The following is a 14,127-nucleotide window of genomic DNA, read 5'->3' as shown; positions in this document are numbered from 1 at the left end:
ATCAAAGTTGAATAAATTGATATTTTCAGCTGCAACTGGGAATGGCCAGTTTGGGGAATGGCCAGTTTGGAAAATGTATTTTTCCTTACCAGTAACAGAGAGTCTGACAGAGTCACTTAAGGGGGAGCTGAAGTCTTGACCTGAAACCTGTGTCTGATACTGACACTGGTACGATCCCTCATTATCAATGTTGACATTGACGATTCTGAAGGTAGCGGAGTTGGTACTAGATCTTTGGGTCTTTGTGATTAAACCTGAGGTCTTCTGCAGGATTAATGTTCCACCTAAATGCTGAGTTGAGATTGAACAAGTGATGCCAACATCCTGACCCCAGGTAACCTCACCAGCAGGATTAATAGAGATGGTGGGCCTGGGGAGGCTCACTGTCAAAATAACACAAAGTTAGAGTGATATACTGCCTTTGAGCTGAGCTGTAACTCTTTAACTTCTTGTCATTTTGTGCTTAAAAAGTTAACTAAAAAAGCAAGATTGGGTAATGTATTTTTCCTTACCAGTAACAGAAAGTCTGACAGAGTCACTTAAGGGGGAGCTGAAGTCACGACTTGAAACTTGTGTCTGATACTGACACTGGTACGATCCTTCATTATCAAAGTTCACTTGAGGGATAATGAAGGTAGCAGAGTTGTTACTACATGTTTGGGTCTTTCTGAATGAGCCTGACGTCTTCTGTAGGATGAATGTTCCATCTGAATGCTGAGTAGAGATTGAACAAGTGATGCCGGCATTGTGACCCCAGGTAACCTCACCAGCAGGATTCATGGAGATTCTGGGCTTTGGAAGGCTCACTGAAAAGATACCACAACGTAAGAATGATACAAATGTAGCTGCCTAGAATTCCCGGCTGGACTATTACAAGCCCTTTCTTATCAATGTTGAATAAATTGATATTTTCAGCTTCAACTGGGAATGGCCAGTTTGGAAAATGTATTTTTCCTTACAAGTAACAGGAAGTCTGACAGAGTTACTTAAGCGGGAGCTGAAGTCATGATTTCAAACCTGTGTCTGATACTGACACTGGTACGACCCCTCATCATCAAAGCTGACTTTGAGGATACTGAAGGTAGCAGAGTTGGTACTAGATGTTTAACTTCTTGTCATTTTGTGCTTAAAAAGTTAACTAAAAAAAGAAAGATTGGGTAATGTGTTTTTCCTTACCAGTAACAGAGAGTCTGACAGAGTCACTTAAGGGGGAGCTGAAGTCACGACTTGAAACTTGTGTCTGATACTGACACTGGTACGATCCTCCATTATCAAAATGCACTTGAGGGATAATGAAGGTAGCAGAGTTGTTACTACATGTTTGGGTCTTTCTGAATGAGCCTGAGGTCTTCTGTAGGATGAATGTTCCATCTGAATGCTGAGTAGAGATTGAACAAGTGATGCCGGCATTGTGACCCCAGGTAACCTCACCGGCAGGATTCATGGAGATTCTGGGCTTTGGAAGGCTCACTGAAAAGATACCACAACATTAGAATGATACAAATGCAGCTGCCTAGAATTCCCGGCTGGACTATTACAAGCCCTTTCTTATCAAAGTTGAATAAATGGATATTTTCAGCTTCAACTGGGAATGGCCAGTTTGGAAAATGAATTTTTCCTTACCAGTAACAGAGAGTCTGACAGAGTCACTTAAGGGGGAGCTGAAGTCTTGACCTGAAACCTGTGTCTGATACTGACACCGGTACGATCCCTCATTATCAATGTTGACATTGACGATTCTGAAGGTAGTGGAGTTGGTACTAGATCTTTGGGTCTTTGTGATTAAACCCGAGGTCTTCTGCAGGATTAATGTTCCACCTAAATGCTGAGTTGAGATTGAACAAGTGATGCCAACATCCTGACCCCAGGTAACCTCACCAGCAGGATTAATGGAGATGGTGGGCCTGGGGAGGGTCACTGTCAAAATAACACAAAGTTAGAATGATATACTGCCTTTGAGCTGAGGTTTAACTCTTTAACTTCTTGTCATTTTGTGCTTAAAAAGTTAACTAAAAAAGCAAGATTGGGTAATGTATTTTTCCTTACCAGTAACAGAGAGTCTGACAGAGTCACTTAAGGGGGAGCTGAAGTCACGACTTGAAACTTGTGTCTGATACTGACACTGGTACGATCCTTCATTATCAAAGTTCACTTGAGGGATAATGAAGGTAGCAGAGTTGTTACTACATGTTTGGGTCTGTTTGAATGAGCCTGAGGTCTTCTGTAGGATGAATGTTCCATCTGAATGCTGAGTAGAGATTGAACAAGTGATGCCGGCATTGTGACCCCAGGTAACCTCACTGGCAGGATTCATGGAGATTCTGGGCTTTGGAAGGCTCACTGAAAAGATACCACAACATTAGAATGATACAAATGCAGCTGTCTAGAATTCCCGGCTGGACTATTACAAGCCCTTTCTTATCAAAGTTGAATAAATGGATATTTTCAGCTTCAACTGGGAATGGCCAGTTTGGAAAATGTATTTTTCCTTACCAGTAACAGAGAGTCTGACAGAGTCACTTAAGGGGGAGCTGAAGTCTTGACCTGAAACCTGTGTCTGATACTGACACCGGTACGATCCCTCATTATCAATGTTGACATTGGCGATTCTGAAGGTAGTGGAGTTGGTACTAGATCTTTGGGTCTTTGTGATTAAACCCGAGGTCTTCTGCAGGATTAATGTTCCACCTAAATGCTGAGTTGAGATTGAACAAGTGATGCCAACATCCTGACCCCAGGTAACCTCACCAGCAGAATTAATGGAGATGGTGGGCCTGGGGAGGGTCACTGTCAAAATAACACAAAGTTAGAATGATATACTGCCTTTGAGCTGAGGTTTAACTCTTTAACTTCTTGTCATTTTGTGCTTAAAAAGTTAACTGAAAAAGCAAGATTGGGTAATGTATTTTTCCTTACCAGTAACAGAGAGTCTGACAGAGTCACTTAAGGGGGAGCTGAAGTCACGACTTGAAACTTGTGTCTGATACTGACACTGGTACGATCCTTCATTATCAAAGTTCACTTGAGGGATAATGAAGGTAGCAGAGTTACTACATGTTTGGGTCTTTCTGAATGAGCCTGAGGTCTTCTGTAGGATGAATGTTCCATCTGAATGCTGAGTAGAGATTGAACAAGTGATGCCGGCATTGTGACCCCAGGTAACCTTACCAGCAGGATTCATGGAGATTCTGGGCTTTGGAAGGCTCACTGAAAAGATACCACAATGTTAGAATGATACAAATGCAGCTGCCTAGAATTCCCGGCTGGACTATTACAAGCCCTTTCTTATCAATGTTGAATAAATTGATATTTTCAGCTGCAACTGGGAATGGCCAGTTTGGAAAATGTATTTTTCCTTACAAGTAACAGGAAGTCTGACAGAGTCACTTAAGGGGGAGCTGAAGTCATGACTTCAAACCTGTGTCTGATACTGACACTGGTACGATCCCTCATCATCAAAGCTGACTTTGAGGATACTGAAGGTAGCAGAGTTGGTACTAGATGTTTAACTTCTTGTCATTTTGTGCTTAAAAAGTTAACTAAAAAAAGAAAGATTGGGTTATGTGTTTTTCCTTACCAGTAACAGAGAGTCTGACAGAGTCACTTAAGGGGGAGCTGAAGTCACGACTTGAAACTTGTGTCTGATACTGACACTGGTACGATCCTCCATTATCAAAATTCACTTGAGGGATAATGAAGGTAGCAGAGTTGTTACTACATGTTTGGGTCTTTCTGAATGAGCCTGAGGTCTTCTGTAGGATGAATGTTCCATCTGAATGCTGAGTAGAGATTGAACAAGTGATGCCGGCATTGTGACCCCAGGTAACCTCACTGGCAGGATTCATGGAGATTCTGGGTTTTGGAAGGCTCACTGAAAAGATACCACAACATTAGAATGATACAAATGCAGCTGCCTAGAATTCCCAGCTGGACTATTACAAGCCCTTTCTTATCAAAGTTGAATAAATGGATATTTTCAGCTTCAACTGGGAATGGCCAGTTTGGAAAATGTATTTTTCCTTACCAGTAATAGAGAGTCTGACAGAGTCACTTAAGGGGGAGCTGAAGTCTTGACCTGAAACCTGTGTCTGATACTGACACCGGTACGATCCCTCATTATCAATGTTGACATTGGCGATTCTGAAGGTAGTGGAGTTGGTACTAGATCTTTGGGTCTTTGTGATTAAACCCGAGGTCTTCTGCAGGATTAATGTTCCACCTAAATGCTGAGTTGAGATTGAACAAGTGATGCCAACATCCTGACCCCAGGTAACCTCACCAGCAGGATTAATGGAGATGGTGGGCCTGGGGAGGGTCACTGTCAAAATAACACAAAGTTAGAATGATATACTGCCTTTGAGCTGAGGTTTAACTCTTTAACTTCTTGTCATTTTGTGCTTAAAAAGTTAACTGAAAAAGCAAGATTGGGTAATGTATTTTTCCTTACCAGTAACAGAGAGTCTGACAGAGTCACTTAAGGGGGAGCTGAAGTCACGACTTGAAACTTGTGTCTGATACTGACACTGGTACGATCCCTTCATTATCAAAGTTCACTTGAGGGATAATGAAGGTAGCAGAGTTGTTACTACATGTTTGGGTCTTTCTGAATGAGCCTGAGGTCTTCTGTAGGATGAATGTTCCATCTGATTGCTGAGTAGAGATTGAACAAGTGATGCCGGCATTGTGACCCCAGGTAACCTTACCAGCAGGATTCATGGAGATTCTGGGCTTTGGAAGGCTCACTGAAAAGATACCACAATGTTAGAATGATACAAATGCAGCTGCCTAGAATTCCCGGCTGGACTATTACAAGCCCTTTCTTATCAATGTTGAATAAATTGATATTTTCAGCTGCAACTGGGAATGGCCAGTTTGGAAAATGTATTTTTCCTTACAAGTAACAGGAAGTCTGACAGAGTCACTTAAGGGGGAGCTGAAGTCATGACTTGAAACCTGTGTCTGATACTGACACTGGTACGATCCCTCATCATCAAAGCTGACTTTGAGGATACTGAAGGTAGCAGAGTTGGTACTAGATGTTTAACTTCTTGTCATTTTGTGCTTAAAAAGTTAACTAAAAAAGCAAGATTGGGTAATGTGTTTTTCCTTACCAGTAACAGAGAGTCTGACAGAGTCACTTAAGGGGGAGCTGAAGTCACGACTTGAAACTTGTGTCTGATACTGACACTGGTACGATCCTCCATTATCAAAGTTCACTTCAGGGATAATGAAGGTAGCAGAGTTGTTACTACATGTTTGGGTCTGTCTGAATGAGCCTGATGTCTTCCGTAGGATGAATGTTCCATGCAAATGCTGAGTAGAGATTGAACAAGTGATTTCGGCATTGTGACCCCAGGTAACCTCACCGGCAGGATTCATGGAGATTCTGGGCTTTGGAAGGCTCACTGAAAAGATACCACAACTTTAGAATGATACAAATGCAGCTGCCTAGAATTCCAGGCTGGACTATTACAAGTCCTTTCTTATTGAAGTGAATAAATGGATATTTTCAGCTGCAACTGGGAATGGCCAGTTTGGAAAATTTATTTTTCCTTACCGTTAACAGGAAGTCTGACAGAGTTACTTAAGGGGGAGCTGAAGTCTTGACCTGAAACCTGTGTCTGATACTGACACTGGTACGATCCCTCATCATCAAAGCTGACTTTGAGGATACTGAAGGTAGCAGAGTTGGTACTAGATGTTTAACTTCTTGTCATTTTGTGCTTAAAAAGTTAACTAAAAAAAGAAAGATTGGGTAATGTGTTTTTCCTTACCAGTAACAGAGAGTCTGACAGAGTCACTTAAGGGGGAGCTGAAGTCACGACTTGAAACTTGTGTCTGATACTGACACTGGTATGATCCTTCATTATCAAAGTTCACTTGAGGGATAATGAAGGTAGCAGAGTTGTTACTACATGTTTGGGTCTTTCTGAATGAGCCTGAGGTCTTCTGTAGGATGAATGTTCCATCTGAATGCTGAGTAGAGATTGAACAAGTGATGCCGGCATTGTGACCCCAGGTAACCTTACCAGCAGGATTCATGGAGATTCTGGGCTTTGGAAGGCTCACTGAAAAGATACCACAATGTTAGAATGATACAAATGCAGCTGCCTAGAATTCCCGGCTGGACTATTACAAGCCCTTTCTTATCAATGTTGAATAAATTGATATTTTCAGCTGCAACTGGGAATGGCCAGTTTGGAAAATGTATTTTTCCTTACAAGTAACAGGAAGTCTGACAGAGTTACTTAAGGGGGAGCTGAAGTCACGACTTGAAACCTGTGTCTGATACTGACACTGGTACGATCCCTCATCATCAAAGCTGACTTTGAGGATACTGAAGGTAGCAGAGTTGGTACTAGATGTTTAACTTCTTGTCATTTTGTGCTTAAAAAGTTAACTAAAAAAGCAAGATTGGATAATGTATTTTTCCTTACCAGTAACAGAGAGTCTGACAGAGTCACTTAAGGGGGAGCTGAAGTCACGACTTGAAACTTGTGTCTGATACTGACACTGGTACGATCCTCCATTATCAAAGTTCACTTCAGGGATAATGAAGGTAGCAGAGTTGTTACTACATGTTTGGGTCTGTCTGAATGAGCCTGAGGTCTTCCGTAGGATGAATGTTCCATGCAAATGCTGAGTAGAGATTGAACAAGTGATTTCGGCATTGTGACCCCAGGTAACCTCACCGGCAGGATTCATGGAGATTCTGGGCTTTGGAAGGCTCACTGAAAAGATACCACAACTTTAGAATGATACAAATGCAGCTGCCTAGAATTCCAGGCTGGACTATTACAAGTCCTTTCTTATTGAAGTGAATAAATGGATATTTTCAGCTGCAACTGGGAATGGCCAGTTTGGAAAATGTATTTTTCCTTACCGTTAACAGGAAGTCTGACAGAGTCACTTAAGGGGGAGCTGAAGTCTTGACCTGAAACCTGTGTCTGATACTGACACTGGTACGATCCCTCATCATCAAAGTTGACTTTGAGGATTCTGAAGGTAGCAGAGTTGGTACTCGATGTTTGGGTCTTTCTGAATGAGCCTGAGGATCTTAGCAGGATGAAAGTTCTATTTAAATGCTGAGTTGAGATTGAACAAGTGATGTCAACATTCTGACCCCAGGTAACCTCACCAGCAGGATTCATGGAGATGGTGGGCTTTGGGAAGCTTGCTGAAAAAAAACGACAACATAATAATTGAGCAGCAGAAAGGCTATAGACTTTGGGTTCAAGGTTCATGGTATTCATATCACAAGGATGCCCAAAGAGTGGGAAAAAGTTGTAATTCTATCATACAACACGCACATACAAGAACAGGGGTCTTAAACTTAAATTGGCTTGTGGACACTCCTGGTATAGTCATCTCAGAGGAGAGTGACTTCAATGTTCAATGCAATACAAATGCAGGCACTTTAGACATTTGCCATTACGTTGCACCAAAGAAAAGTACATTATGTACATGAATATAGATTTGGAAAGGTTTAATGATAAAAGTACTGCATGCAGTCTTCATAGGTTAGAGATATAGCGGGGGGGAGGCCATAAAGAGTCTTAGTAATCAGTCAAATCTTACAGTCAATTCTGAAACAGCCGGTGTAAAGAGGCTAATACAATACTGATGTGATTATGTTTCTTGGTTCTGGTTAAAAGCCTGGCAGCTAAAATTCGTCCCACTTTGCCCAATCTGGGCCCCTCAGCTTTGAGTGTCAAAGGCCAACAGAATCAACAAAATCTTTTCTCACCTGAACAGACAACACCACCTTTTCCCACCTATATAAGTTTTTTTTCTCCCCCATGTCCTCTATGGGAACATTATTGGTGCATAGTACCAAAACATTTGGAAGTTAATCAAATGACCATAAACTAACTACCATTCTGAGGGCCCCTTAACTTTAAGGAAACCATATAGTAAAAATAACATCTTCTCACCTGAACAGACAACACCAGCGTCCTCACCGTGTCCACAGTTGTGTATCCCAAATCCTCTGTGTTGACACTCACTTAGAGACCTTTCACTTCCTGAACAAACCACATCATCAAGCCAGATTTGTCCGGTTCCTTGACCAAAGTGGGCTGACTGAGGGGCACTCAGAGCCGTACCACAGCCCAACTGTCTGCACACCACCTTAGCATCATTTAAGTCCCAGCTGTCATCACAGACTGTTCCCCACGCTCCGTTGTAATAGATTTCAACTGTTCCAGAACATCGGCTAGACCCAACTAATCTGATCTGACCACCTATGAGGCACATAATACATATTTTACACACATCATATATGGAAAACTACAGGAATTGTTTGTATCACACAGGAGAATGGGCGAACCTACAGCAGCTAACATGTCTGATGCACAGTTCATTAAACAGCCACAAATCCTGAGTTCCTAACTATCCAAAACATATGCACTAAAGCTTTTGGCCTTACCTCAAGGTACTCTATATAATCACTATTATTAGTCATTAACGCCTGTTATTTTCCTTACAATATTAATACAGTTTTTTTCATTATCATTATTGCTATTATCCTGTAAAAATGTTCTGTTGGCTTTGGCACATAGTATATTGTTATGCATGTAGGTATGTATGTATACAGTACATTCTATATATTTAGTACATATTACATAACCCTAATATAAAAACTTTATACTGCTATTCTGCATAAATGCTGCCCCCAACCCCTCCCCACTAGAACTGCTCTGGAACCAACTGCATGAACAGCAGAGATAAAGGATGCAGAGAGCTAGGTTAGTGGTAGAAACATCTTCTCACCTGAACAGACAACACCAGCGTCCTCACCATGTCCACAGTTGTGTTTCCCAAATCCTCCATGCTGACACTCAATTAGAGACCTTTCAGTTCCTGAACAGGCCACGTCATCAAGCCAGATTTGTCCAGCTCCTTGACCAAAGTGGGCTGACTGAGGGGCACTCAGTGCCATACCACAGCCCAACTGTCTGCACACCACCTTAGCATCACTTAGGTCCCAACCATCATCACAGACTGTTCCCCAGGCACTGTTGTAATGGACTTCTACTCTTCCAGAGCACTGAGTAGACCCAGACCCAGCCAATCTCATCTGCACACCTAATGGAGAGGTAGACAGAGGTATACATGTGGCTGTGAACATAATGAGCAGTACAAAAATGTTAACACAACAAGTTGAGGTTATCCAGCCAGCTAACTGTTTTCACTATATTCAGGATTTGTCTATGTAGCATAAATAAAAAGTGTTTGGGAGAAGTTTGAATCACCAATTAAAGATGCAAAGATGTTTTTTTCTGTTACATTTAGTTACTTGCTAAAGACGAAAAGTATTTTCACATAAAAACCAAAATGGTCTTATATGAGTTAATCATGATCATCTTAGGGTTTTGAGAAAGTTGTCTATGTTTTTATCTCCTCTCATTTAGACTATAAGGGCCCTATCTTGCCGAGCTTAAACGCAAGTATCAAACGTAAAACGCAAGTAGCTTTGTGGGCGGATCTCGGGCGCTGTTGCTATTATGCCAGCGGGTTAAATGATTCTTGTGCCCGGCGCACATCTAAAATGGGTTGGTCTGAAGTAGCTACATTAGTCAGAGGTGTGGTAAATGTAACACAGCCATACAATAAATCAAAACAATGTAACGCAGCTTCGCAGGAAGAAGACCCTGGCCTCAGGAGCAGTGCGCACGGGCCGAGCAGTGCGCAAGGGCCAGCTGAGGAGGGAGCAGCGCAAACACCAAGGTGCAGAGGATTCAGACCCACTACACGCCGGAGGACCACCCGTTCCTGCAGCAAACCGGGTTTGACATGCTGGAGCGGGAGCTGTCCAGGATGCGGCAAAGTATTAATGCCCGTCTTGACCGGGTGGCGATGTTGCTGCTGCCTCTCAGGCGAATCCCCTCAAGTCTGCGCCCTTAAAATAGCATCTGAATAAGCGCCACTGACTTTAGATTAGGTTTTACCTGGTCTGTGGCAGAATTGTTTTCTGAAACAGCAAAATAGCACCAGGGAACGTTTGCGCCGGAACACGCCTCCTCTTTTCGCTGAACCACCCCCCCGGAGCGCAAGTTCATTTCCTAATTTAAGGACGTGAGTTCTTTCAAATAAAAATGTCTTCTCACCTGAGCAGACCACACCAGCGTCCTCATGGTGTCCACAGTTGTGTGTCCCAAATTCTCCATGCTGACACTCATTTAGAGACCTTTCACTTCCTGAACAGTCCACATCATCAAGCCAGATATGTCCAGTTCCTTGACCAAAGTGGGCCGACTGAGGGGCACTCAGAGTCGGACCACAGCCCAACTGTCTGCACACCACCATAGCATCATTTAAGTCCCAGCTGTCATCACAGACTGTTCCCCAGGAGCCACTGTGATAGATTTCAACTCTTCCAGAACATTGAGTAGATCCAGACCCAGCTAATCTTATCTGACTATCTATGAGGCACATAAGACATATTTTACACAAATCATATACAGTATGGAAATTTACAGGAATTGTATACAACACACAGGAGAATGGATGGACCTGCAGCAGGTAACATGTATCATCCACAGTTCATTAAACAGCCACAAATTGTCCGCTCCTAACTATCCAAAACATATGCACTCTTGCATTCACACTCACCATAAGGTACTTTCTTATATCCACTATTTTAATTACTATAAATATTCATTAGTTATTGTAATATTCCTTAAATTGTGTATACACTTTAATTTATTTTAATTGTTATTATTATGATTCATATTATCCAATATTGTTCTGGTGGCTTTAGCACAGTATTATATTGTTATGCATGTTATGTTCTACATATTTACATATTATCACTTAGTATTTTCCTGTCTAATTCTCCCCTTACTGGAACTGCAGTGGAAACAATGGCATGAACAGCAGAGATAAAGCCAGAGCAATTTGAACTGATGGATACAGGTAGCATGCAGGAAACTGCACAAATCTGAACTTTATTACTTAATTTAAAGATGAGGCACCATATAAAAAATCTTCTCACCTGAACAGACCACACCAGCATCCTCACCATGTCCACAGTTGTTTTTCCCAAATTCTCTGTGCTGACACTCAGCTAGAGACCTTTCACTTCCTAAACAGGCCACATCATCAAGCCAGATTTGTCCGATTCCTTGACCAAATTTAGGGACACTCAGTGCAGTACCACAGCCCAACTCTCTGCACACCACCATAGCATCATTTAAGTCCCAGTAGTCATCACAGACGGTTCCCCAGGTGTTGTTGTAATAGATTTCAACTCTTCCAGAGCACAGAGTAGACCCAGGCCCATCTAATCTGATCAGCACACCTATCAGGCATGTACAAATTAGTAATATATATATTAATATTTTAATATTTAATCCTAATAAAAAATGTGTTTGATACTTCAAAGTAACATATGAAAACATACATGAAAAAATTGTATCACAAAAGAGAATGGACTGACCTGCAGCAGGTGATGATGAGCTCAAGAAAATAATACTATAGGAGACTATAGGAGAGGGGGAAAAAAGACATCTCATGAGCATGAATGTGCCTAAGCACATATAGTACCCATTTCATATTTCACTTACAAAGACCACGCCAATGAACGTATGGAATTGGAATTGCACGTAATGGATGAATCTAAACTGATGTGGTGTACTTTAGGACTGATGAATGGATTGGGAAAGGGTTGAGGGATAAAGGGTTGAAGGTATGAGGGTCAAGGGATGAGGGAAAGGGGTTGAGGGTTGAGGGATGAAGGGATAAGGGATGAAGGGTTGAGAGTTGAGGAATGTAGGGATAAAGGGATGAAGGGATGAAGATTGAGGAATGAAGGGGTATTGGAAGGAAGGGTGAGGTATGAACAGATAAAAGAAAGGTGGGTTTGTTGATGGATGGATGAATAGACGGAGGGGTACGGCGAGATGGTAGGAGGGAACCGAGTGAATAGTCTTGCGACTAACAAAAAAAATAAAGTAGGACTCATTTTCCCTTATTTCACTCACATGCGTTTCAAATACTTTGGTTTAGATTAGTGCTGTCAAACAATTAAAATATTTAATCGCGATTAATCGCATTAATGTCATAGTTAACTTGCAATTAATCGCACATTTTTATCTATTCTAAATGTCCCTTGATTTCTTTTTGTCCCATTATTTTTTCTCATTTTAATTCTCTTATCAACATAGAAAAGTGGATCGGCTTGCTTTGTGCAAATGTTGTTTTTATTGAAAACAACATTGGCATATACTGTAGTGTTCAATTTCACACTAACATTCACACTTGGAGCAAATAATCTCTCACACAATGTAACACTGTCCATCAATAAAAGGGTGAAAAAAAATACTTTGTCTCACAAACAGCCCCTTCAACAGCCCTTTCTAAGGGATCAAAACAGGGCGATACAAAATAAAATTACAAAGTGCACATGTAACGTAAAACAGGACTCAGCCTATAATGCAGTTAAACCATGGCTTAATACTTTCTTCAAGTTTGCTTTGAACATAGCAGTCAGGCTACTGCTCTTTATTCACCAGAGGCTCATCAACCCAGCCTCTTATTTCAGAAAGAATGAACAGTAACGGTCACCAATAAAAGGTAAGCCTACTACTTCTTTGCTTTGATGCTTTGAGCCAGTTACTCAAACAGACAAGCCTGTTGACATTTTCAGACAACAAGGCATCCATCCATTTCGGCGTCTCGCGCTCGCCATCCACTCAAAACGTAACGTCTACTACTCTTAAACAAGTGTGTGCAGCGTGCCTGTTGTTTTGTTTCCGGTCTAGCTAGATCCGGTGTGGTGTTGTAGTTTTTCTAACGTTACTAGTTGCAACAGCATGTGAAAAAAACTACAAAGTGTGCTAGGCGTTAATCTTGCGATAAAAAAATTGACGCCGTTAATATGGGTTTGCGTTAACGCCGTTAATAACGCGTTAAACTGACAGCACTAGTTTAGATATTTAGATATATTTTTATATTAGACCGGTCAATAAGTAACTATCTTATCTTATGTTAAAAGGTTGCACCTATTTTTGGTTTCTTTCTATCTCCTTGAGTTAACACTTTTTTCTGCCCTTTACAAGTAAGAAAAAAATAATAATTACACCATTTCCAAAAATCTCAGTCAAGTGAAACACTTATGCTTTAAATAATAACTTTCACAATTATGAAGACAGAATATGGAATAGAAATTCTGTTCAAGTTCAGTTCCACTCTTGAATTTCAGTTCAGTTCAGTTCAGTTCAATTCAAAGAGGGAAAAGGGGAAAAATAATAACCCCAACACTTCTACTGCTCTGGCAGCGAGTTTACCAACAGTCCACCCGTACACAGCGGATTCTTTCTGGCACGATTAAATTTTATTTGTATAGCGCCAATTCATAACAGAAGTTATCTCAGGACACTTTTCAAATAGAGCAGGTCTAGACCGTACACCTTATAACATTATTTACAGAGACCCAATAGTTCCCACCATGAGCAAGACCTTGGCGACAGCGGCAAGGAAAAACTTCCTTTTAAAAGGCAGAAACCTCGGACAGACCCCGGCTCTAGGTGGGTGGTCCTCTGCCTCGACCAGTTGGGGTGAAAGAGAGAGAGACACAGACAGACAGAGAGAGACAGAAAGAGAGAGAGAAAAGAGGTAACGACAGGACAGAGACAGAGACAAAGGTGCACAGCAACAACAGTAGCAACAACTGCACTAATAGTAGTGACTGATGATGATAACTGATAGAAACTTCATGGGTCCATGGGTTGGTACGCCATCTCGTATCTTGAATATGCATTGTATATATGTATGTATTGTGAAGTCCAGCTTCAAACAGGAACAACAAAAAACCTGACCAAAACCGCTGTGGTTTACTCATATAAAATCCTCATGAATCTACGGTGGCCCAGAGGTATCAGGCTGAATACAAAAGCCACAACATGAATACAAAAGCCACAAAACAAATACAAAAGCCACAACACAAATACAAAAGTCACAACACAAAAAGTCACAACACAAATACAAAAGCCACAACACAAATACAAAAGTCACAACACAAATACAAAAGCCACAACACAAATACAAAAGTCATAACACAAATACAAAAGTCACAACACAAATACACAAAGACAGCCTGGTGGGGCAGTGTTGTGGCAATCAACA

The 14,127-nt window shown here is 41.4% G+C and overlaps 1 protein-coding gene across 1 annotated transcript in view; it reads right to left on the bottom strand.

Moving 5' to 3' along the window:
* The window catches only part of LOC127356967 (titin-like), a 125,511-nt gene that overhangs the window by 100,214 nt on the left and 11,170 nt on the right, over positions 1–14,127 (bottom strand). Inside the window, exons 2-18 of the mRNA XM_051389069.1 lie at positions 11,441–11,485; positions 10,997–11,302; positions 10,110–10,424; positions 8,773–9,087; positions 7,935–8,243; positions 6,884–7,177; positions 6,438–6,731; positions 5,775–6,068; positions 5,112–5,405; positions 4,025–4,318; positions 3,578–3,871; positions 2,494–2,787; positions 2,047–2,340; positions 1,624–1,917; positions 1,177–1,470; positions 513–806; positions 90–383 (exon numbers count right to left, since the gene is read on the bottom strand). Of these exons, the coding sequence (XP_051245029.1) occupies positions 90–383; positions 513–806; positions 1,177–1,470; positions 1,624–1,917; positions 2,047–2,340; positions 2,494–2,787; positions 3,578–3,871; positions 4,025–4,318; positions 5,112–5,405; positions 5,775–6,068; positions 6,438–6,731; positions 6,884–7,177; positions 7,935–8,243; positions 8,773–9,087; positions 10,110–10,424; positions 10,997–11,302; positions 11,441–11,485 (4,818 nt within the window). The remainder of the gene's footprint in view (positions 1–89; positions 384–512; positions 807–1,176; positions 1,471–1,623; positions 1,918–2,046; positions 2,341–2,493; positions 2,788–3,577; positions 3,872–4,024; positions 4,319–5,111; positions 5,406–5,774; positions 6,069–6,437; positions 6,732–6,883; positions 7,178–7,934; positions 8,244–8,772; positions 9,088–10,109; positions 10,425–10,996; positions 11,303–11,440; positions 11,486–14,127) is intronic.

Source organism: Dicentrarchus labrax, unplaced genomic scaffold (genome assembly GCF_905237075.1).
Source record: "Dicentrarchus labrax unplaced genomic scaffold, dlabrax2021, whole genome shotgun sequence".
NCBI classification, from domain to species: Eukaryota; Metazoa; Chordata; class Actinopteri; family Moronidae; genus Dicentrarchus; species Dicentrarchus labrax.
The sequence above is the reverse complement of the archived record's forward strand: the minus strand, read 5'-3'. Positions and strand labels throughout refer to the sequence as shown.